This window comes from Tenebrio molitor, chromosome 8, assembly GCF_963966145.1.
Source record: "Tenebrio molitor chromosome 8, icTenMoli1.1, whole genome shotgun sequence".
NCBI classification, from domain to species: domain Eukaryota; kingdom Metazoa; phylum Arthropoda; class Insecta; order Coleoptera; family Tenebrionidae; genus Tenebrio; species Tenebrio molitor.
In genome coordinates, this window is record NC_091053.1 from 13,331,950 (window position 1) to 13,358,550 (window position 26,601).

The following is a 26,601-nucleotide window of genomic DNA, read 5'->3' on the forward strand; positions in this document are numbered from 1 at the left end:
TTTTTTTGTCGTCGGTGAGCTCTAGCTGCTGGATGAGAAGTTACGACATCTAGTTGCTAGATCGTTGATCATTCGAAAATAAATATCTATCAAGACGACGGGCACCTGTCAGGACGAAAAAAAAAAAGAAATAGAAAAACGTCCGTACAGAACGAGCATCCAGGTCATTAGTCACGCCGACTGACCGACTTAGATGGAAACAAATTCTATCCTACGCAAGACGTCTACTATTTACAAGTAAAATCAGAGCGGTGTCGATAATGAGTTTTACCAAGTTTGCACGTGTGTATTGGGTCGGACCGAGGGCTAATTAGTCCGACGGTGATTGTCATGTTTATATGGGGTTTGTCAGCCAGATTTGATCAGATCGTGTCGTCTTGGAGGAGTCCCAAGATAATCTATCCAAGGATGGGAAAAGTTTCGATGAAATCGTCGTCTGATTGGAGAATATCCAAATATTTTTTCCCGAATTAAAATATTTGAAATGTAGTTTTGAAAACAAACACAAGAACATCCGAAAGGAAATAAGCGATAAACTTTTTTCCATGGGTGTACCGGGTGAGCCAAGAATTTGTTTCAGTTTCACTATCTCAACACAAGAAAACGGAAATATGAATTTTAGTTTCTTGTATTACAATGAGACAAACATGAAAATGCGTTTTTGGACCAGCACCATTAAAGAAAGTAGTTTTGTAATTAATAGTGTGCCTATTAAGTGAACATTTCTTTCATAGGATGAAATAAAACACTTTACCTACTATCAACGCATAATGTCAAACGTTATTCTATTAATTTGAATGTGAGAATGTGATACATAGTGACATATTTTAACGCACTAGTGTTGTATCTTTTCCCATTTCGTATCGTAAAATGACGCGTTACGATACTCGTATCGTAAATAGCTATTGTTTCGTAGCTTGGGGAACTTTGTTTTACACCTTTTAGAGTACTTTATTTTATACTTAATCAAGTTTTGCTTAATTTGCTGCAGAAGTAAAGAAAATACAAAATGAATTCTAGTGGAAAACTTGACAGTGCTTCATTGGCACTGAAATAATTCTGAAAGAAATCTGAATGTGCACACTACATCAACATGGCGATAGTTTTTTTACTTGGAGCTGGTTAAGTTACGCAACCACAGTAGAATGTTAATGCCACCTGACTCATATTTTGCAGTTTTATTGATTATCGTTTTTGTAATTTGTAATGACAATCATGTTGCAAAATTATGTACGCAACTTGTGTACGAAGCACTTTTTTTACACGCACGTGGGAAGTTTACACGTACGAGCGCGGCGGGTGTTGCGTACATATGCTGCATAAATTACTGTTTACAAAAAGAAACTGTAATAAGCAAGTTTAATCATGGATTTCAAATCAGTTTTTGAAGTAGGTACATCTGCCGAATTGTTAATTTTTTAACTTTTTACTTTGCAGTTCTAAAGTGATCATTTTTCAGTTGAAATTTCATACTTTTGGAAGCGACATTTTATTTAGTCGTAGATCGTCAGTTTGTTTTTTTGTAAATATAAATCATGCAAGGAAATGTCGTTATTTTATCTTAAGTTATATTTTTTAGCTGCTAAAGTGCTCGTTTAATGTGTCTTAAAATTTCGTTTTTGTTTATTTAAAAATCATTAATTAATTGATATTCTTTTCTAGTTTGTTGTCCATATTGTTTCATGGCGAAATTATACTCAATATTGTGTAGACTTGAAGTTGTTTGCTAAAAAATATCTGTGAAGTTATTTTAACAAGAACAATTAAAACAAACACAAAAAAAATCAAATTGGTTTTTGGATTATATATTTTCCTGAGTACCTAAAATTTTAAAATAATTTAGTTAGAAGTACAACCAGTACAACCGTGATGTTACCAAGGAAGATATACTTTCTACTCAATTGTAGTGTATGTTTTTTAACTTTATCGTCGTAATTACCCACATTGCATAACAGTATACCTTGATACAGTGCTTGTAAAAAGTTGCAGTTGATGTCTTGACCATTGCTGTTCTACCTTAAGCAATTTACAAGAATTCAAAAAGTTGTAGTAAATATAAAGTTGAACTGGAGGGATCCTCATCAAGTTCTCAGGACGTCTTTTTGAAATTATTAACTGATGTAAGAAAAATAATAATTGTTCTAGGATTTTTTCCTAAAGTTTTACAGTTTCTTAGCACTTTTGATTTGGCGGTGCTAAAACAGTTATGTTATTTTTTATTTGAAACAAGATTTTGGCACCGAAATTCCATGTAGAGTCTCGATAACGTGAACCAATTAATGCAGGCGGTGTTCACGTTTTCGAAAAGTTCACGTTATAGAATACGCAGACAAATCTAACCTCTTTTTTTCCGTTCTATGTGTTTTTAATCCGCAGTTTAAAAAAGAAGTGTTTTTAAGACGACTGGTTCATTCGCAATTGACTTTTCAACGCCAACTTCGACGCCAAATTAAACAAAAGTCCAATAAATTACTTTGCCGAATAGTTTGTTTAGTTGAGAGTATGGTGCCCTTTTCACGCAAATTTTTAAGAGCCTAAACTTCTTCAAAGTCGGTATCATTTTTTTATTGTTCATGTTTTAGAGTATGAAAAGCCTTGACGTTCACGTTTTGGAATACCTAAATTTCAAACCTTCCGTTCACGTTTTTGGACGTTCACGTTATGGTATGTTCATATTATCGAGACTCTACTGTATTTTGTTGTGTCGGTTTGTCATCTTTACAGAATTTACTAAGCGATTTTAAAAATAATTTTTTCAAATTTCTGAATTTCTTAGCGCTTTTGCTTTTTGGGTGCTAAAGTGATCGTTAATCTTTTTGTTGAAACATACTCCGTAGATCAAGATTTTTGAGTTAACGTTTTTTCTAAATTAATGATTCATAATATAAGCTTCAGAATTTTTTTTTACTACAGCGTGATTATTTAATGTATTGTCCTTTTTGAACTATTTATGAATTCATGTGTATTACAAGACTATCCCGTCAAAGTTATTTTTCTTCAGTCAATATTGACTAATCGGTTTGAACAATTTTCAAAAATTAAAAAGCAAGGGTCATTTTGAAATAATGTACATATACATACATACAAAGGGACGGATAAAATATATTTTTTTTTAATTACTAAACTGCCCGAAATCGCTCGGATCTGTTTTCAATTTTGAAATTCGTACGTATCTTGCACGTTCGACGACTTTTTTTCATCTAGCATGGCTCACGCCGCATTAAACGTAAAATGCGAATTTTAATTACGACTGAAATTGAAATTTAATCGTTCGGAATTTGGAAAAAAATTTGCTTCGTCCGGAACGTTCCGAATCGGCGTTCGTTCGGTTGTGGAGTGCGCGTGTAAATCCGTTCCGACACTCTCACCGATTCTGTTTCTGTTATTATCCGTTGGGAGAGTGACTTTGAGATCGGTGGGCGATTGAACCTCGTCCCCGTCTGTTATTGTCGGGGACGTTACCCTCGGCCGGGGCCCGGGGGCTCGTCTGCCCGACCGCGACCGTGAGCGTATACACAACACACAACATACACACACACACATTCACATTCTCTCCTCGCACATGGCACCCCGCACTCCAGCCTCCATGTTGTAAACACACTGCCCCCACACCGAGTACACGCGACCGGTTAAAAATAGCCGCCACAATCGTCTCACTAACGGCCACCACCACAAGACGAAGAAGTGTGCACGAAGAGAGGACGCGTCCTGAAGGTGGATGGAGATTTTTCAATCGAAACGTTGTAGTTTTCATCGGGCCGTGATTCTGTTTGCATTGTCCCTATTACAGTGCAACCTCGTTAATCCGAATCATTTAAAACCAGAGCGATTCGGATGATCAAAATATTCGAACTATCGAAGCACATTATTTTAATGTCTTTTTTCAAGATTTATCAATAAATAAAACATGTTGGAACAACTTATCATCTTTATTATTTAATGAAAACAACTTAACATACTATTTAAAAAAAAGCAGTAATTTTCTTTTGTTTCACGATTTTTTGATTCAAAATGTAAGCATTTTCTCGAAGCCGTTGGAGAACAAGAAGATCGCTGAGTGGAGCGTCGTTCTCTTCTGCCCATTTAAAACATGTTTCAAAACATTTAATGGCATCTATATTTGTAACAGTTTTGAGAACTTCAGTTTCTGGAACATCCTCGTTCGGTTCAGTATTCAGGCTCTCATCTAAAGGTAATAAATTCTCGTCTTCAAAAAGCCACCCATCTCTTTCTTCATCAGTGATAACAATATCATTCCCCACAGTAGAATTCAGCAGTTCGCCAACCTCATTCAACTCTTGTGAGATTGAACACAGGTTCTGCCTTAGTGTGCTGAGTGGAATTAAATCTTCTTCTTCATAGTCTGAATCTGGGTTCTCAAGAATTTCTTTGTGAAGAATTTTGTGCCAACATTTACTGATGATGTTTGGAGAAACCTTTTCCCAAGCATTGTAAAGCAAATATGTAGCCTCCTTTAGAGTAATTTTTTTTAGACCACTAGCAATGTCATCTTCGTTAGTCAAAATTCTTATTAACAAACTTTTTCGATAGAATAATTTAGTTAGACGAATTATGTTTTGATCCATTGGTTGGATGGTGCTAAAGTAGTCCCGATTTTTGGAAAAAAATCTCACTTATTTTGTGGATGTAATTTTATTTCAAATTATTATTGATTAACGTACGAAAAATAATAGGTTGCCATTTTATTTTCTATACTGTTTAAGTTTTTTTGTTATTTTTTTTGTTGTACATTGGCCATCACAACCACTTGATTTTGGAATGACGTTCTGTGAAACGTCAGTAGTTTTTGAATCTTACTTTCATCGTTTTATCATTCCATGTATAAATGTCAATTTACAGTGTTTAGCATTGTTGTGGTTCTAAAATGGTCACGTGATTTTTCACTGACAAATTCCCTCATGTTATGAAAACAGTTGATATTGACCAATAGTGTGCCGAATATCGCGAAAAAATCTAGTCATGGTCAGAAAATGCGTCTTCCGCCGACAAAAATCTCCCTTCCGGTGAAAAACAACGTTGACAAGGCTTTTGTTTTTGTTGGTAACACAAATTAATGAACAAAATGTCAGAAAATTATTTTGACGTTTTTCGAAATGGATTTAAAAAATCGTTTTAGAAACGATTCCAGCAGTGATATTGACTACAGTGTGAAAACAATTTGGAATACAACAGGTAAATTGTTGCAGGAAAAGTGCCACGATGAATATAAACTAACCTTTGATCCGTTTTGTGATGTTGTTCCGAATGTTTGTTTGAATTGTTCATTTGGGAATTTGTCTAGCCAAATATAACTCGATTTCCCATTTTTTTTTCGGAAAATTTTGATTTTATTAGACTCAAAGTTTGTTGCTTTAGGCCAAGCAACAAACTTTTCGTCATAAAATCAAAATTTTTCGAAAAAATGGGAAGTCTTGTGATATTGTTTCTGAAAATGTAATTTTTCACTATCATGATCTTATTTATAATAATTTGGTGTTTGATTTTGGAACATCTTACACAGTTTACAGGTCAGGTCAGGTAGTGGTTTTTGGATCGAGATCCGTTTTCTGTTTTGTCATTGGAAATCAACGATAGAAATGTACATTTGCTTGTATTTTTGATTTTGTAGTAACAATAGTTCAAGTTCAATACATTGTTCTATATCTTTCAAATTCTTAGCACTTTTGATTGTATGGTGCTAAAGTAGTTTAGATTTTTGGTGAATTTTGTAATTTTTTAAAACCTATTATTGATTAATGTATGAAGAAAAATAGATTATATTGTTTTTCCCATGCTTTACAAATTTTTTGGCACTTTTTTGCAGTGCTAAAACTTGATTTTAGAACTAGATTTTTTCAATTTATAGGTTCTATGATTTCTTTAATTTACTGTTGCGTATTAAAACAAGGATAAGTCAAGAATTTTTTTTCTTAAGCCTAACAATTATTTAGGACTTTTGATTTTATCAGGGTATGGTGTTTAAGTATTTAATTTTCAGTTGAATGGTTGTGGTTGTAGTATGTACTAAAATTGTATGGAGTCAGTTAGTGTTGTGTTTTCTGATGAACATTAATCGATGTCACAGAAGTTAAATGTTGGAAAAATGTTTGTTTAGATTTTTCCATTTTTTAGCCTTTTTGATTATGCTGTGAAATGGTCACGTGATTTTTCAGTTTAGTAGTATGTATATTATACACCAAGGTGGAGAAATTCATAATTATAGCCAGAGCGCCAAGATTACATCCCGAGGCTCGCCGAGGGATGTAAGGCGCGTAGACTTCTCCACCGTGGTTTATATAATATTATTTTTTTCACTACTAGATACGTTAAAACCCTTTCTGATAATAATTATTAATTAAATTACATATTTTGGCCGATGCGACGATCCGAGTTCTCATTTTTCAACAGTTGCTATGAAAATCGTCTACGTTAACCAATGAAATCAACGAAAATCTTTCGTTGCTAGGTGACGGCTGTTCGTTATTGACCTTGGTTAATAATAAAAAAATTATTAACCTTGGGAGAGAAATTCTACTTCTGGGGTCGGTTCGAGGGTCAATAATGACGCCTTCTAAGACTAGTAATGAAAAAAATAAGTTCAATATCTTTCAGATTTTCATAATTTCGTAGCACTTTTGGTTTTATGGTGCCAAAGTAGTTACGGTTTTTGAACAAAAATCTTACTTGGTTTATAGATTTTTATAATTTTTTAAAATTTTCTTTGAAATTACTATCGATTAAAGAATAAAGAATAATAAAATTATGCTATTTTTTTCGGTGCTTTGTAACTTTTGTATTAGTTTTTTGGAGTGCCAAACTGGTCCTCAGCACCACTTGATTTTAAAAACAAAATTGTATCCAGTTTTTAGTTTCTGCGATTTCTTCTAATTTATTATTTCATAGCAAAACAACGACCAATCGATGTCATAGAATTTAAATATATTTTTTTTTTAGCATTCTCTTCTTGTGGTGCGAAATTAGTTGCTCTTGAGTGGAAGTTTGTAAACCACGTAGATTATGTACATTCACATCATTAAATAGCGTTTAATTCGGCGTTTAGTAGTCATTTAATTTTTTTAATTACATAAACATACGTCCTGCGCGTACCTGATATTAAAAATCGCTAGAACAATTTCGTTGCGTGTTTTAGGTGTTCATAAATTACATTTTTTTATTCTTCCCACCAAATTAAATTATAATTTCTGGTGAACTCTCTCACTTGCACGATGTAAATATAAAACAAAAGAATTCGATGGGACCAGATCTGGAGATCTAGACGGCCACCAATTTACCAAGTGAAAACATTACCTACACAAGTGCAGAGAAATGTGGCACAGCTCCGTCCTCTCAAAACTAGATTAGCTAGTTTTGGATGTGTTTTATTTGGAAAAAAAATTTAGTATCCGTCTTCACCACAGATTCCAAGAGAGTTATCTATCGCGAGACCTACTTTCTTATATAAAAAGAAAAGTTGTTACGTCACTATTAATTTGATCACGTGGTTCATAAGAAAAATTTGTTCTATCAACGAAAGTGAATATATGATCGTTTCCGTGATATTTTGGATTGTGAAAATTTGGAAAATTAAAAAAAAAAAACGAACGAAGATATTTTTGGAAAGAGATTTGTAAAAATATTATCTATGTTAGAAAACCGTTGTAAAATCAGTTTTCTGTGTTTGATACAGAGGGTTCAAAGTGAAAGTGTAACAAGATCTGTATCGTGGAGTGCTTTTCCATTGTTATTCTGTTTAAATCCCACCAGATTCTGTTCAAAGATAGCATATTAAGGAAGTATACGATTCAATGTAGGTCAATATACTGCGTGTTGTTAAAAATGTTTATATTTGTCTGAGTAAACAAAGGCGGCTTTGCACAACTTGACGTTGTTCAAATTTAAACGTGTATTTTGTTTTCTGTGATTAAAGAAAAGAATTTCATGTGCAAATATTGAACAGAGAAAGATTGTGACATTGCTGCCAACTCGATACATTTTTATAAACCCAAATTAGCAGCGTTTCGTCTGTGACACTCTGCTCTAGGGTACCGTAGACTATTCTTGAACCAGAGAGAAAAAATCGATACTTGTGACGGTCTCAATTCAACTTTGGCGAAGGTTTATCCTTTGCCGCACAAGCAGTGTTCACAACAATCAACTCTAACAATTAATTAATTCGCTGCAATTAACCTTGGTTTTTAATTAATCGGCTGCTGAACAAATGGCCCGCAACAAACTGCACTTCCGGTTCTTTTTTTTGTATTTTTTTGTAGAGCGACGTGTCAGGGAACCGTGTTAATTAAACTGAGAAATAACAGGTACATGGGATTCAGGTCTGGAATTCTCGGTGGCCAACGACCTGAAAACTGACCTTTCGAAGGTCTAGATAAAATGAAGTCGATTCGAGTAATAATTGGGGACTTGGGTGTGCAAACGTTGTAGAATGGATGGATCTAGAAGGTTTCTTTTTAATCTTAATTCTATGGAGTTCACGTCCCAGGACCACCCGATTGTAGTACGAGTTGACAAACTCTTCCATGCCAACTTGAACTTGTAATGGATTCCAAGCGTGTCACCGTAAGAGTGAATATTGTGTCAACAATGGAATCAAAATCTACATTGCGGTCACGTTTTAATTCGTAACTGATTGGAACAAAATGAAATAATGAAAGAGTCGATGGCAGCAGCAACTCCAAACGGCACATCGAAGGTCGTGTTCCGTTGCGGGACCAACATCTCGTCATTCTCGTCCAGATTTGGCACCCACGCACTTGCAGATGCACGCACGACTCGGCCATTTTGACAGCCGCATCATCGATTAACAACATCGCGTAGGGATACAGTTACCACCGGCACTTTGTCGTTATGTAAAACGCGTTCTCTTGTTTATTTTCCTCGTTTTTGTTTGTTCACATTGTACAACAAACAGCATAGTTTGTGTCAGCAAGATAATGTGTAACGCGGCGATAATGCACCTAGGATTAAGTAATAATGACAGCGAAGTTAATTAAACTGTATATTTTCAACGGGAAACCTACTTTCAGTGTTGCACTTAGGTAAGTGCACAAGTGGCGTTCATAATTCGATAGTGGAAATTCCTTTTCTATTAGGACGTCCCACTTCGTCGCGTTGTTTTGTTGCGAGCCACAAATTAGGAGGATCCAGCACAGACAGATAACAGTACTAATTGTGTGCAGAGAATGTTAGAATTTCATCGCGGAAATACCGAAGAAATTTAAATTGCGCGCCATCAGTGTTACATTGTGGAGGGGGACGAACCCCCAGTAACTGGCGCGCGGTTTAAATCTGTTCAAATATGAATGTACGAGAACTTTTTGGTATGTCAGCGATGAATAGCATTTAGTGGAATAGCGAGATGAGAGAGGAGTCGTAACCGTGTTAATTTTGGGGTGGAAAATTTCCCTAAAATTTCTCTACGAGATTTCCACCCCGCAATTACCCACATCTCTATTATTTAATAAGCGTCCGCGTGCTGCGGTTCCAGATTTAATTTACCGTCGGCGTTAAGCCATAAAATTATCCTCGAGTGACCTCTCTGCTTTATTGCCCTTGCCGGGGTCGCACTCGGAACACCTGTTTAATTTGTCGGGTGGTCGGCGAGATTTATGTTCGGCGTTAACGTCGAACGGGAGATGTCATTAGTGGCGGCAGCGTCCGAAGGAAACGGAAAGGAGTTGCCGCCAGGTGGCGCGCCAGTCGCGAGGACTTTTTAATGCGGGACGTTGTGCTGCGGAAGAGTTTTTCGAGGGTCGGAATGTCGCAAGATGTGGGTACCAGCACGCGGTCGTCGCTTGTTTCGAGGAAAAAGCCACCCCCTTCGTCGTGCCCGATGATAAACAACAATGCACTCGGATCAGATAAAGTTCAGCGAGGGGGGTCGCGGTCGAGAGTTTTTAATTTTGATTGTGAGTGTGGGTGTGCTGTTTTTCGCGAAAATCATCTGGAACGGTGATTTTTTTCTAAACGGATGAGGAGACGGGTTGCGAGATTGCTGTGGGAATATGGGGCCAAAACGGGAAAAAGGGTTGAACAAGAGTTGTAATGTGAGAGAGCGATGCCGAAGAATCGATAGCAAACGGAAACTGTTAAGAGTTGAATTTGAACTTGTGATGGTCACAATCGAAATGTTCCGTTTGAAAGAAATTTTGAAATAAAAATATGAAATTTTCTAATGGAAACATACAGGATGTCCCAGAGTTGCGAAAAAGCTCCATAACTTGTTTGTTATTAAAGATATCAACTTTTTCTTTATTCTAGATGATAGCTACGCTTCTACTGCATATTCGGAAAATATTGCGGTATATATACAGAGTGTCCCAATATTATAAAAACACTAAAGTTATGTTTTTTTAAATGGAAACTACCCAGTTGATTTTATTTTTGAACTCTATGCTAAATTATGAATCAAATTTATACAGGTCGTTTTTACTTACCTGCCATCGTTTTTGATCAGTGGCGCTTTTTTTACCAGAATTTCGAATTGCAGGGGTCCCTTCGAAAATTCGTACCTTGCAAATCGTTGCACACAAATTAAAATGATTGACGCTGTTTGATTTCTGAATGTTTGCTGCATCTGCTGAGTGTTTACTCAATAACCTGCTTAGTCGCATATGCCTACTGCGATTTTTTAAACATAACGAACTAAAAATGTCAAAAACTCATTTTTTTCAAATGGCACCCCGTATTTATTATTGCACTGGTGGAAAGCTTTTTTGACAAGCTTTTGAACAATGTAAGGTTTGTATAGTCGAATCTGAAAATCTAGGGTGCTATCCTAAAGTCGCTAAATTTGGTGCAATTTTTCCGTTAAAAAGACAATACAAAAATCTAGTAGGCCTAACAAAAGATAATCACACAATATGGTCACTCCATAAAGATGAATCAACCAACAAAACAGTGTTTAACAATTAAACATTTAATTATTTTAGTGATTTTTAGTGTTTTTAAGATAGCACCCTAGATTTTCACATTCGGCTATACAAACCATATACAGTTGGAAAGCTTGTCAAAAAAGCTTTCGACCAGTGCAATAATAAATGCAGGGTGCCATTTGAAAAAAAATAGTTTTTGACATTTTTAGTTTGTTATATTTAAAAAATCGCAGTAGGCATATGCGACCAAGCACGTTATTGAGTAAACACTTAACAGATGCGGCAAACATTCAGGAATCAAACAGTGTCAATTATTTTAATTTATGTGCAACGATTTGGATGGTACGAATTTTCGAAGGGACCCCTGCACTATTTAGGGTGCTATCTTAAAATCACTAAAATAATGAAATGTTTAATTGTTAAAAACTGTTTTGTTGGTTGATTCATCTTTATGGAGTGACCATATTGTGTGATTATCTTTTGTTAGGCCTACTAGATTTTTGTATTGTCTTTTTAACGGAAAAATTGCATCAAATTTAGCGATTTTAGGATAGCACCCTAGATTTTCAGATTCGACTATACAAACCTTATATTGTTCAAAAGCTTGTCAAAAAAGCTTACGACCAGTGCAATAATAAATACGGGGTGCCATTTGAAAAAAATGAGTTTTTGACATTTATAATTCGTTATGTTTAAACAAATCGCAGTAGGTATATGCGACTAAGCAGGTTGTTAAGTAAACACTCAGCAGATGCAACAAACATTCAGAAATCAAACAGCGTCAATCATTTTAATTTGTGTGCAAGGATTTGGAAGGTACGAATTTTCGAAGGGACCCCTGCAATTCGAAATTCTGGTAAAAAAAAGCGCCACTGATCAAAAACGATGGCAGATAAATAAAAACGACCTGTATAAATTTGATTCATAATTTAGCATAGAGTTCAAAAATAAAATCAAACTGGGTAGTTTAAAAAACATAACTTTAGTGTTTTTATAATATTGGGACACTCTGTATATATACCGCAATATTTTCCGAATATGCAGTAGAAGCGTAGCTATCATCTAGAAAAAAGAAAAAGTTGATATCTTTAATAACAAATAAGTTATGGAGCTTTTTCGCAACTCTGGGACACCCTGTATAATTTTGCATACTTATTGAAGACTCGAAAGGATCGTGTTCAATTGAACAGTTCATCAACTACCCTTTGCATTTTTCACAATATTAATATTGTAAAGTATGTCTTAGAGGATCAATGACAAAAGTTAGTTTAGGACCACGTTATGAAGTGACATTTTTAACTGAATTTATTATATATGTAGTGTGAATCCCAAGTTATGGAAAAGACATGTCTCTGGCTACATGTTTGGTAACATTGAATACAAAACCTCATAATTTGACGAAAGTCGCAGCGAAATGTAACCTGTAAAATTTTAGGTTAGATGTGTTTTTTATGCTGAAAACATTAAATGCACACCAAGACATTATTGCCTACGTTGTCGAGAAGCCAATTGCAAAAATGTAATCTTTTTGGATAATCTGCTGGCTTCAATTCCTGCATTACTGTGACACGGTAGGGTTATCCCTACTGTAAATTCTTGTGTAACATTTTGTGCGTTGTTCCAAGAGAGAGATTAATTTGCTGACTCAATTATCAGATAGATGTTTTTGATGCATTAATTAAATGGAAATTAAATTTAATTAAAGTTCAATTTCACAGGGAACGAAACTCAACTCAAAAAAAGACGTTCCACTTGCAAAACACAACTGACATCTGTCACAAAAGACATCATCCCTTTTTCGCTCTACCTTCTTTCATCAAAAAGTCATAGCCAACTTGATGAACTTTTCGTTAGATTTTAAACATTTCGAATTAACTATAGCTTTAGTGTTTTAAAGGAACCACCCTGTATATTCCATTCAAAATACATATCCAAATACAAGGAGAAACATAAAGCGCTTAAATAAATCCAGCAAATTCAGTTGTATACAGTCACAGCAGAAGTTAAATATTTTCCTAAAGTTTTGAATAGAAATAACGGGTTAAAATTTTCACTTGGAGTTGGCTTTGAACGAGTTTATTAGAATTTTGGATAAGAGTTCAATTTTAAGTGATTAAAATATTTTAAAGCAGACACCCTGTATATTTGATTGGTATATGTTTTTAAAATAGTTTATCATTAACAGAAGAATAAAGCGGAAAAAAACACAAATTTGTTCTTGAAACGGTTGTATAAAAGAATTTGAAATGCCTTTGAATAATTTTTCTTAAGTTTTGAAAAACGAATGTAAAATGTTCGAGATTTGTTACGAGTCTAAAACCCCAATTTTGAACAAGTTTTGCTTTCAAGTATTTTTATTATTACATATTATTTATTTAAAGCAAACACACTGTACATTTTTAATTGAAATATGTTTTCGACATGGTTCACATTAGTAGAAGCATCAAGTATGTAAATATGTAGATACAAAAATTAAAATTCGTTTATTTAATTTTTTTTAAATTTTAGAATAGAATCAAACCAGAAGAACAAAATTAAAGAAAATAAAAACTGAAATTTTAAAATGTGAAAAAATTATTGAATATACAGGTGTTTAAAAAATGCCGCACTGAAATTATTGTACGGTGTTCAGAAGCATTTGGTAGGTAAGGGAAAAATATTTAAAACATTCTTGGTCTTCATTTCTCTGCACAATGGGAGTTTTGTGTAAGGATCTTTAAACGTTGTCAGTTGTAATTATTATTACTAAATAACACCCAAAATGCAACTAAAATATGCAGAATAGAAAATTGATTAATAGTGTTTAACGCAATCTCTGTGGTCTTTAATATTAAATGGGATTTACCTCTTTTAATTATCGAAAATTATGCAAAAATCGATGACACTATTTCAATTTTTTAAAGGTAGGTACATACTGGTAAGTGCATGCAGTTGCCAAATTTACCACAAAAGAAACCTTCATCCACGTGTAAATTTAACACCAAGAATTTTTTTAAAGATTTTTCCCTCACTTACCACACTACTATAGTTTTGGTGCGGCATTTTTTAAATACCTGTAGATGAAAATTTTTTTGCTAATACCACTTTACTATCTGTTGGTCATTTGTTTAAACAGTTGTTTAATGAATGTCATTTCTGAATGACCGATCTGCTAAGATGACACCGTGTTAAATTTTTGTAAAACGTTTTGTCGCTTTGGTGGACCACCTGGTATACCTACAGAAAGTTCATTATCCTGCGACAAGTTGAGCTTGAAGCAGGTGTTAGCTGTTGTACAGGATATAAATATAAATATTTTTTACTGGCTTGCTACAGTTACTTCAGGAGAATATTTTTAAGTGATGAGAAGAGGTTCCGAAATAGAGCGCTGAGAACCCACAAACATATTTTTTGTTTGCCACTGTCAGAATTTGAGAATTTTCTCCTATGTGAACGGATTTTGATAAATGTCACCACTTGTCAAAACGAAACGTCAAGGTAATTTTAAAGATTTTAAGCGACTTGGAGCCTTTAAGGGGCTCGTCGAACAAAAACGTTGTATTCAACTCGTTCGTGTGTCAATTGAGCTTTTTAGGCACTCGTGGGCCTTTAAAACGCGAGTGAAACGAGCGTACTCGTACCAAAAACCCCCAATTTACACAAGAACTGGTCAAATAAACTACTATTCTCGAAGGGAAACGTCACAATTTATATTTGACTAATTGCTTTTCGCCCCCCCCCCCCCCCCTTGTAATGTCGTTTCGAAGTTTTTGTAATTTCTCAATTTTGAAAAACTTGGAGTATTGTCTGGAATTTTGTGTGCCGGAGAATACAATATGGAGTAGTCAAAATTTGTTATAAAAATTTGTGTTATAAAAATTTGTACAGCCGTCTTAAGTTTCTTTGATTGTAGACTACACCGAGATCAAGTGAGGTCTCAAAGTTAAGCCATGTGGAACTCCAAGTCAGGACCCTTTGAAATTTGTTTCATGACGTACAAATGGAGCATTTTTTAACTTCGTATTTTGCCGATTGCCTCATTGTTTTCACTGTTTGCGTAAACAAGAGCGCAATGTCTGTTGCAAAAATCGTTCGCAAACAACAAACAACAATTATTGTGTACAATTGGCAGTCAATAAAAAAATCGGATAGTTTCGAAAATGAAATAATTTTCGAATCGAAGTTTCCGGTTTGAGCCCAACGGTATTTTACGGGTCTGAAAAGCGTGTAAATGAATATTTCGTCGACTTTACAGTCCACTTCCGTTCGTCGTAATTGCGCCGGTTACTGTTGCGTTAATATTAATTAAGACGCAAAGAGCGCGGGGAGCTTATCAGCGTTCGATTAAAAAAAAATATATTGTTGTGTCAATTCGTCGACGATAACGCGTCCAGGCGACCGTGAAACGAACTTTGCCGCCGCCCGTTTTTCCTCATTTTAATTATTCCATTCGTCAGTACAACGAGTGAATTACTCCTGGGGACTAATCAGATACCGGCGAAACATCGACTACCCCAACCGTCGCCCCCTGCGAAAAGTGCGTCGTCGTTTTTCTTCGCGGCTGACCCTCTTAATTCCGAACTTTGGGAACTTTGACCTTTGCCTCGCGTTTCCTCTTTGCCGGCCATCCACCCATGTAAATGATTGTAAATGCATTCAGTGGAAATCGTCGGCGGGTCGAAAACGAATCTTGAAGGGCGTCGGATTCGTGGGTGGCGGCGAAAATCGGGTGGTGGGAGAATGCTAATGGGATTCCCCCCGGGAAATTTCCTACACAAAAAACGTAATTGTGTCAATTGACACTAATAATGAAGCTTAATTAGGCGACTGGGGTTGTGGGGAAGGACGGAGTTTTTAAGCTGGATTAGTCGGTTAATCCAGTTGAGTGGGTTGAAGGTTTGGGCTTTGGTACCAAAAGGAGTACTAAAAGTACAACTTGGAAGGTGTTCTTGGTTTTCCCCATGTCTACAGAGTCTACCAGGTGATGGAAGAGTACAACGTACTCGACAGTCCTGGTGTACAACAGACAAAAATCATAATAATAGTGGTGACGATAATTTTTCGTCGAAAACCAAAGGAAATGAAAGATTTGGCAAGGATCGACGAATCTATTCCGATTGTTTTAAGCGAACGTATGTGCAGACTAGAACCCAGGATGGCATCATCCAGTTTCTACATGTGCAAACCCAGCTCATTACCATCGAAATGTTAGACATTTTTTTTAAATGATTACTTCCGCAATCAGCGAATTGCTTGTGTTGGTCCAATCGCGCGGCCGTCAAGGTGACCCGACTTAACCCCAATGGATTTTTTATCATGACGTATCGTACGACTGGGACCGGGGTTAGGCGGTGAAACGGAATTTTTTTAAAGAATCGTTTGGTGCACTCGTTAGATACATTAATTAATTAATTAAACCACCACTCAGCTTTTCACATCCAAGGCGAGAAAAAGTACCGTGGCGGTAGATTTTTTTTTCACTTGGTGTGTAACAGCGCGAGCGATTTCTTTCGCAATCGGAGAATTGTTGGCGTTGGTTCCGTCAAGGTGACCCGACTTAACCCCGTTGGAAAACCTATGGAGTGTACTTTTTTTTTGTCTTTGTAAATAACTTAAAAAGATTTATGTACTCGCGAAACTAGTTTTGAGCAGGTGAAATGTGAATTTAAAAGAAATGCGTCGTGACGATAGTGTTGCATTTTTGACATAATTCGCAAGAGATGATTCGGAGTTATGGTACTTTGTGTGCAGATCGATTAAGTCTGATCTGAGGGGTCTCTGTTGTTGCAGAAAACCAAACTGTGCCATCGTTGACGGAATTGGCGGCGAAATGCGTGGCATCCCACATACCCTTCGAACTGGTCGAGCACGTCTATCCTCCGGTACCGGAACAACTCCAGCTCCGGATCGCCTTCTGGAGTTTTCCCGATAACGAAGAGGACATCAGACTGTACTCGTGTTTGGCAAACGGGGCAGCTGACGAGTTCACCAGGGGCGAACACCTCGTCAGGAACAACATGGTCAAGGATCCACTGCAAATCGGTGAGTACCGCGGTAGTACTTCTACGAAGTAGTGAAGTCCCGCACAAAAGAGTTTCTTAGAGCGGCATTATTTAGACGGAATAGAATAGTTGTAGTCTTTTAGGATTTACGACAATTGTAATTGGTCTTAAAATAGAACACTGTGGGACGCAGTGCGGTATTGTACAATCTTTTGATGGTACGATACTGTAAAAAACATGCTTGTTGTTTTCTGGTTTGCATAAATTGTGTTGTTGCTGGAAGAGTTGTATCGGAAGATTTGAAAATTGCAGCGATGGTCGTTTTTTCGCGGCGACCATCGGCGGAATTGTCCAACACATGTTTTGCGTTATATACATTTCGTGAGTGCTGGAAGGAAGAGAATTGAACAAATATTTTAGAGTGCACGTTAAAAACGGTACTTTCTGTGTTTTACTATTTTGATCGGTTATCGAGGAATATGACGGCGATCGCAGACGAAGACGGACCTGGAGGGAACCGCCGGACACGTCTGCCACGTAACGACGGCCGCCGTGAAATTACAGTGATTACGTAGGCGAGCAAAGACAATGAACCGCCACAAGAAATGGAAAAAGAGCCGGGGCAACAACAACAAAACAGGACACCGAGGAATTATGATTACTCTGTCGGTGTGTGCAATTATTCTGTAATTTCGTTGGCAGTAGCGCACGACAGGTGGGGTTGAAAAGAACAATGGACTGGCATACGGACACGTCAGCGTACGGGTTCGCGCACCCATTAATTATTTACGGCAATAAGGCGACCAACAAGGGGCAAATCGTCGTCGCTGTACAATGTTTAATTATTGGAAACGGAAGGACGTAACGTGGAGGTCCGTCCGTGGAGTATCGATTCGTCGGACACGTCTCCCGGTTTGGAGTGCGGTCTAGGGGAATTCGGTCGATGGTGTTGGTGGTACGACTGTTTTTCGGCGGCATCTGTCAATTCTCCGTTCTTTCTTTCCGTCAGCTTCATCGTCCCGTTCCTCTTCGCGGTAAATGTCCCGTCGCTCCTTTGAACCTCGCCGAAGGGTGGAAGGGGGAGGAAAAGGATGCGTGCGAGACTTGGGACACCCGGTACAGTCGGCACACCCGCTCGTGCAATAAAATAAGGAACTCGAGAGGGTCGAACCGGATTTGTTTGATATTTTAATACGCGGTTTTACGTCAGAAACACTGTTGCTTTTACTTCCTGCGAACGAGGGGTGCGTACCCCTGCAACGTTACACCCCATCATTATCGACACGGACTTGGAATCACTCCTTTTTATCTTTTCCCGTGTCGCTCGTAAAGTCGACCAAAGTTCCGTTCACAAAGACTCGAATAACGTAAGTTTTTCTCTTTGCTACGTTTACGGCGGCTGCTCCCCCAGAATATGGAAGCCGACATGAGCTCCTCCAAATCCGTACTCGACGAAAGCTGCTTCTTTTGGGCTTTTCACAGCGCAACGTAACGTAACCGGAATGCATCATAACGTAACGTAACATAGATGAGCTGCTGCAAGTCCGTGTTCCACACGTCACCTGCGCGTCTGACGCTCTTTACGCTTTAATGTGATGCAACATAACCGTAACGCATCACAACGTACCGTAATCTAATCGGAATGCTCATAACGCAACGCAGATGAGCTGCCGCAAGTCCATGTTCCACGTGACAGCTGCGCTTGTGATGCTTTTCATGCTCTACTACTAATACAACTCATTCGTAACTGTAACGTGTCACGACGTAACGTAACGCATTGCAACGAGTCGCACCGTAGCATATGCGCGAGGTGGGTCGCGCTAGCTTCTGTCGGACTCGGATGTCAAATGAAGGGAGCAATTTGAAGTGACCGACACCAACAAATCAAAATCACTCTTGCTTTACGTTACCGTCACGGAGAACGTGTCCGAGTCAAATTGAATTATCAAAACTCGTCTGCACACATTTCTAGTGTGACGTCATTCCGGGCGAAGTTTTGTGAAGCGCGGTTCACGCTCCAACGCAATTTTGGACGAGGCGAATGTCGGGACGCAAGAAACTGGTGATGTCGGGATTTGGCGGATGCGTAAGCGTTGCGTTAACGCGACGGATCATCTGTCAACTGTCAAATAACGACGAGTGACGTGTCGGATGCGAGGAGCACGCGATTTGATCGATTTGACGTGAGGAAACGATCAAATTTAATTATTTTTCGCGTTGTGCTTTCGACGGCGTCACGTCAGCGTGAACGTCAAATTATAGTCGACGGTTGAGGTTGGATCGCGACGAGGAACGGTGAAGAGTGGTAGGTTTTGGGATTTTCTGGTCGGTAGAAACGTAGACGTAGCATTGGGGTAATAAAGATTTGATCGGTGTCTTGAGAAGAGCATGAACAGAGTGATGAGTGTCAGATTAAAATCACGGTGAAAAGCGTGTCGACGTGGATTTCGTACGGGGACGTAAGGATTAACGTTGACGTAATATAATAGGTTTCAGGACCATAAATGCCAGATGGTTGGTACGATTGTAAATTATCATTTGAAATCTCACAGGTGTCTGCAATTTTATAGAAATAGTTTTATTTATTATATTAGATAAGATTACAACTTAGTAAGTGTAGCGCAACAATTTGCAACAATTTCGGCACCATGGCGAATAAATATGATTTAGATATCGTCAGTGTATATAAATATTAAATGTAAAAGTAAATTGAACGTGGTTGTAACAGCTGATAGTCAGTTGAATAGTAAAGATTACAAAAATGATATGTTGTTGTAAAGTTCAGTAAAAGTGCATTCTTGCTGTTATACGAGACACTTGTATTAGTTATAATTGATTACAAAGCTTTGTAATTGTAAGTACAATTGCGTTGTATCTGTGGAATATCAGAGCTACATCTCAAATGGATAATATATCTTCAATGTACAAATACACAAAGCAAACAATTTTTAATATGGAACGTAGACACAAATACTCTGGTAAATACAGGGATGGTTGTAATAGTTAAGACAAAATATTAGCAAATCGAAGGCAATAATTAGCCAATTATTATTAGCAATAATTAGTCGTATGTCTCAGGAAATACATCGTGTATTATTGTATTGTAGTTGATTCATGCGTTTGTAGAAGTTGTAACAGTTAAAATTACAAAAATTAGTAAATCCAAAGTAATAATTGGTGATATTGTTAGGAATAACCAATCGAACGGGCGGATTATAAAATGCCATAGATCATTTCGTTTTTAATTTTGACGGTAACAACGAACTGATTGCTATTGTAGTTGTTACAAGGCAGTTGTAATAGTTATGAGTAAATTTTCAAAGTAATAATAACTAGCGGTAATCCCTCTGTATGTTTGGGAATAGCATTACCGCATGTACAAGACAAGTCAAATCGTGCTGTTGCATAAGTAACTTGTAATAGTTAAAATTACAAAAAAAAAAAATCGATAGCAACAATTACCCATTGTACTATGTATATCTTTTGGAAGAGAATATTACCGTGTGGGTGATCCACTACTACTGAGGTAACGAAAACCAATTATAAACAACAACAACCAATTCCCGCTATACAGCGACAATATTTCGTCAGTGTCAAACGTCATTTGTTGCTTGTAGTTTTGACTGTAAAATCAAATCTGAAATCTAATACGATTGTGATTCTAAGTCATTGTAATAGTTACACCGTTATGAGAATTAGCCATTGTAGAGAAAAATATTCGCATCATTTCTAGATATGCCTAGTATATTACAGCAATACATAATGCAAGTCGATTCCTGGGCCGCGTTGCACAATCATTTTATTAGTAATAATATTAGTCTTGTAACTTGTAACTAGTAAAATTATGTTGCACAATCTCATCTCTAGTAATTTCAAGTTACAAGTTGTAAAATGAAAAATATTAGTGTATTTTACATTGATTTTACTAGTAGCTGTTGCACAATGGCAAACACAAATCAACTAATATATTAGTTTTGTAGTTTTTAATGTCAAATTTTTACAAGCAAAACGTCGCTAATAAATATTGATATCCGAATTTACAAGTTGAAATAATTTTCTTCAAAATGTTACATGACTTATTCTATGAATCAAGCAGTGAAGACGAAGCATTTCCAAATCGAATAAGGTAGCATAGGGGTAACATTTTTCGTCCTCGAATTAATTTTTCATTTGAATCAAGAATAGAGTTTTTGGAGCGGTTTAGATTGCCCGCAGAAAAAATGAAATTGTTAGAACAAATAGGTTACAGGATTCTACATAATAGCTGAAGAAGTGGGGCTATTAGCTATTACTGCTAAACAATAATTATGTAGTACCTACATATAGCTCTTCACTGGTTTGGAATGGTAGCCAATATCACACCATTTCTGATATGCATGGGATCAAAAAATAACAGTACCTATGTCGTGTTATAAAAAAATTATGTTGTTAAAATGTAGTGACTAGAACTTTATTTAATGTGTTGTGTCAGCGGCAGAAAATATTGAAGGGGAAATTAGAAATTTTTATGAGAGCTTTCTATTTTATTGAATTTAATTTTTATTTTTATTGAATTGCTAATTTTCTTCACTATGTGGGGTTGTCGAGATTATTTTATTTATACATAATATAGTTTTATTTCTAAATATAAAAAATTTCTTCCAAATCAGGTGACTGGGGAATTGTCCCGAGAACTGATGCATTTTTTTTTTAATGCATAATAACAACTTGCGTTGTTCATCGCGTTTACCCATACCTATTTATAATTTTGGTTTGTGATTTATGGAAATAACAAATTAAATTACAAAAAATTAGCGTGACAGGCGCAACATTAGATTGCGACAAGTAAAAATAAATCAAAGCCGACTACACTAGTAATTTCATTTTTTTTCCTAATAAAATTTAGCAGAATTTACAACTGTAACTAAAATAATTGTGCAACACGATCTATTAGTACTAATAACTAATAACTTGTGACTTGTATTTTGTAACTTGTAAATTCTTAAATATTGTGCAATATTGGGCCCCTGGTTGTAATAGTTAAGATTACAAAAATTAGTAAATTCAAGAAAATTATTACTCATATCTTTGGGAATTGGTTATTGTGGCTATATCAAACAGGGATAGTACGTAGTCAATGAGAAATGTCATCGATTACCTACTTGTTGGTCTGAAAGGTAATAGCAAACTAAATACATTGTGGTAGGCAGTTGTAATAGTTATGAGTGTTACGACTAATATCAACAAATATATTAATAACCAGCAGTAGTTGCGTAGTTATCTTTAGGAATAGTATATTACAGCAATGTACAATGTAAGTCAAATCCTGCTGTTTTGTAAGATATTGGTAATAGTTAATATTACGTAAATTAGAAAATCTCAAATAATAATTAGTATAGTCTTAGTCGCACTGTACCCTTGGGACTGTAGAGCATGTTAGCGCCAAGTTCAGCAGAAGACTGTTCATGGTTTGTAATAGTTAAAATTACAAAAAAAAATTCCCGTCGTAGCACCATATCATTTGGAAGAGTATGTTATTGCTGTACAGAACAGCCGTGTCGTCAGTGTCAAACGTCACCTATCTTTTGTTTTGTAGTCTTGACGACAAAATCAAATTGAACACGATCATTGTAATACATAGTTATTGTTACAAGAATTGACAATTGTAAAGCAAAATAGTCGTTTTATATCTTCAGGAATGCCTAGTCTATACAGCAACGCATAGTGCAAGTCGATTCCTGTAAAATATGGTTGTAACAGTTATGATTACAAAAATTAACACTATACAGTTGGGAATAGTGGATAAGTTATGCCGTTGTGGTAATTACAAGTTAATTGTAATAGTTAAGATTAGTTGTAGTTGCATTGTATTTTGGGAAATATGGAGAAATAATTGTGGTGATAAAAATTGGTGATGGTGAAGCAACAGTTAATCCATAATGTTGTTTTATTATCTTCGAGATTGGTACGGTACCACCACCGTATCAGACAGCGACAACGTCCACGCCGTGGACATGTCGTCGTAAACGTCAGGTATCTTGTACCAGTGAAAAATATTTTCCCGTTTCAGGTTTCCACCTGTCGGCCAGCGTCCAACAGAACTACCGTGGTACCCAGTACGTCTCCGTAGCTGTGACCTTCGACCGGCGCCGCATCTCCTCGTGCAACTGCACCTGCGACTCCACCGCGTACTGGTGCTCGCACATCGTCGCCGTCTGCCTCACTCGCATCCATTCGGTAAGTCTGTCCAGAGGTGGGAAGGTCGGCCGCGGCGTGTCCGCCGCCGCCACCGCCGTCCGTCCCTCTACGTGTGCGAGCGTGTCGTGCGTGTCGATAACCTCGACATCACCAGCCTCCGTCCAACCTTTACCTTTGTGTGTTTACAACGGCGAAACGAGGCTTTGTTTACCAACATCCGAGCGCCGCTCGCACCGAGAGGAATAATTGCCCTTCTCGATTAAAAATAAACTGGAAGCGGTGAGAGATGCGCCGCGCGAACGAAAAGAAAAAAAAAACGTAGGAGAACTGGAAAGGAAAAAATGGATTTGGAGAGGGGGGCGGTCGTGAGGGACGACGGTCGGTTCGTAGATTGATTCGCACGTCGAAATGAAAATGGTAGCGATGGGAGAGCGTTACACGAGCGAAATGGCTCGTAAAGGGAGTAATTAAAATTTAAATAAATCGGAGGTCCGATGAAAGGAGGTGAAGAGCATCTAATTGTTTTGTGGAGAAAACGAGGCAACAAAATAGAGAAAAAGGGTAGAATGTTTTCTGGTGCGTTTTTAAAACTTCTAAGATATCTCCTTATCGTTTCTCCTTTTTTTATTACCTTGTCAACGTGTAAATCTTTTCATTTCATCGAGAATCGCGACACGAAGAGACATCTGTTGAATAAATTTTTTTTTTTAAATAGATATGTATTTTCTCAGATCTTTCGAATAAAATAAACATATTATTTTAGTACCACACCAAGATAACTTGCAAATAACCTTTCTAAAAGGAAATTTAATTTAATTTTGTCTTAACTGTCATTGTTTGTTCGTTTTAATTCAGTCGGAAATAATAAAGGTCCCAACAGCGATCCCTGTAGCACCCCCATCACCAAAAAAAAAAACACATCTTGCAGTGAGACTTAATTTATTAGTACGAATCAATCGAGTCGATTTTGGTTTATCTTTCAAAATGGCACCACAAATTCATTTGATGATCCACTTTAGAACTTTTAATGTTACATAAACACAAGATTTAAAAAAAAATAGAAACGTTATTATGTCAGATTGCTCAAACAATTTTGGAATTTCAGCAATGTCAGCTAGAATGTGAATTTAATGTTCGTGTGGGTTAATCTACGAATACGTATCCGTTTTCCAAGGCTGACTAGTTTTCCAAACTCTTGTCTATTGTTATGGATAGATGGTCGTTGTTAAAGCTTATGTTGACAGTTGAATTGATATTCGTACGAAGCAATCTAGGCGTAGATTTTGGTTTCACAAATTGATTTCGACGTCTATCACATTAGCAATTACATATGTACATATTATTATTTTAAATGTTCTCCAAGTGTTTTAAATGGAAAGTTTAACTGTTTCAGAAGTTCCTACAGATAAGTTTTTTTTTCTATAGTACTCGTATTGATTATTTGCTTACTGTGCTTGTAACCACTTATCTAGGGGGCAGATAATCCGATGACTCCTAATGCCATCATCATTATCAACTGCAAAATGTTTAGTGTTTCCTGTGCAATCATTTATATAAATATTTATACAGGGTGTCCCTAAACAAGAAGACGAATCCATAGCTCCCTTATTTATCAGAGGATTATAATTAAGTTACATATCTGGAAAAACAAATAACAAATATGTAATAACATATGGAATTGCGCAGAGATGCTTTCAATGTTTAGCGCAAAATGGAGCGTAGTTTGAACAGAGACGGTAGTAACGTTTTTTTTTACTGCTATAAATAAGGGAGTTATGGACTCGTCTTCTTTTTTGGGAACACCTGTATAAGGAGGATCCAAGCACGGAACCTTGTGCTATTAGATCTGCAATTTTAATATTTTAATTTTCGAACATGACTTTACCATTTAGTTCATTTTGGATGAAAATTGTACCCATTGTTTTTTATTAACTTTCTATTTATTTTTCGAAACATTTCTTTCAAAATATTTTAATAATCTCTGACGGACAATGTTAATTTTTTGTTTTGACATTTGATAACCGTACGATTCAATCTACGAGTCGAGTTTAGTTTTTCACTGAAAATTGAATTTGTAGATCAATTTGATTATGTTACGTATCCATCACGTACAAACAAGACCTTCTAACTTTCTTATAGAAAAAAACCTGTTACTTTAAAACTAAATAAAGATAGTTTACTGTTTGGAAATCAAGTCAAGAGCTCTCGTCCGAAGTCGTTAACTTCCAATGGTACGAAGTAATCTACGACTCGATTTTCTTTTTCCACCGCTCAACTGTAACTCTGTCGGATTTATTTGATGATGAGATATAAGAATGAACGAGAAGAGATGTCAAAACAATCAAATTCGTGGTGGACAAACATACCAACGACTTGTTTGTCATCTGTCCGGTCGCAGAAACTAAAGCCATTATCTTCCGCCCCATTTCTGGGTCATTTATCTAAGTGTTGAGTTCTTTTCGGTGATGTTTTCTCGGGGGAATCGTCGATAACAACATACCAAATACACCAACAGAAGATGAATAATGTAATATCGGGGGGGACGACACTTTTTCTGTGGTAATAGAATTTTCGTCTTTAACGAATCGAAGACAGTTTAGCCAAATTATCACTAAATTATGCAAGAACAACGCTAATGTTGCCGCCGCTTATTTGCTTAATGTTTTTCTAAAATATTTATCCCTGATAAAATCAATCGGCTAGTTTTGTCATTTTGTGAAAATCGCCTCGTTAGACGATAATGGCCGACGATTTTGAAACGTGACTGTAGTTGAAATCAACTCGCCGCCATTTATTGAAAGTATTTAGGAGTTTTATTGCGGTTCGAATATGGACGTGGAAGTTATCGTCGACGGATATTTTCTCAAATTTTATTCTCCCCTTTCAATTTGTGTTTCGAATTTTTTCCCCCCGCCCTTTCGGATTTGTTCGGCTGGTGGAGCGTATTTCGTTGCATTTTATGTCTACCGACCTAAAATAAGGAGAATGTTTATGTTTTGTTGAACTCTCGATGTGACCCGAAATGCGACGGGTCGGCTGCCAGAAAGTCATCCGTTGCCACACCAAATCGCCTTATTTTTTTTTTCGTGTTTGTTTTATCGAAAATGTGATTAAGGTTGTTTACCTGTTTGTGTTGCGTAACGTTCCGATAAAATTGATTTGGTAATGTTGATTGAGGAATCGGAAAGGCACGTGTACCGATTTTATTTGCTAACTGGCAAATTAACGAGATAAAGCCGGAAAAAAGGGAAATCGAGAAGGTTTTTTTTTCGATTGGAAAACATAACGCGCGGAGACGACAGGAAAGCTTCGTAACAGGATGTGGCGTGTGCTTACACGACGTGAGTTGCAAGAATTATTCGGAAAGGAATCGAGCGTTTTGTGTTATTGTTTAATTCGGTTTGTTCTTTTAGGCGACGCATTTTTTTTTTCATTTAATCTTTATGGGTTTCACTTTTAGCAAAGACCTGTTTATTCTAGGCAAAAATAGAAGCAAAAAAGGCGGATGATGTTTCGTAACTCAACGTTAAAAATTCAAAACTAAATATTCGACT

The 26,601-nt window shown here is 36.6% G+C and overlaps 1 protein-coding gene and 1 long non-coding RNA gene across 2 annotated transcripts in view; one reads left to right on the plus strand and one right to left on the minus strand.

Moving 5' to 3' along the window:
- LOC138136954 (uncharacterized) overlaps positions 1–26,601 on the minus strand; it is a 129,795-nt gene that overhangs the window by 32,235 nt on the left and 70,959 nt on the right. The window lies entirely within an intron of this gene.
- The window catches only part of Dora (Dorado), a 70,766-nt gene that overhangs the window by 22,019 nt on the left and 22,146 nt on the right, over positions 1–26,601 (plus strand). Inside the window, exons 2-3 of the mRNA XM_069056252.1 lie at positions 16,659–16,910; positions 22,920–23,086. Coding sequence (XP_068912353.1) covers positions 16,659–16,910; positions 22,920–23,086 — 419 coding nt within the window. The remainder of the gene's footprint in view (positions 1–16,658; positions 16,911–22,919; positions 23,087–26,601) is intronic.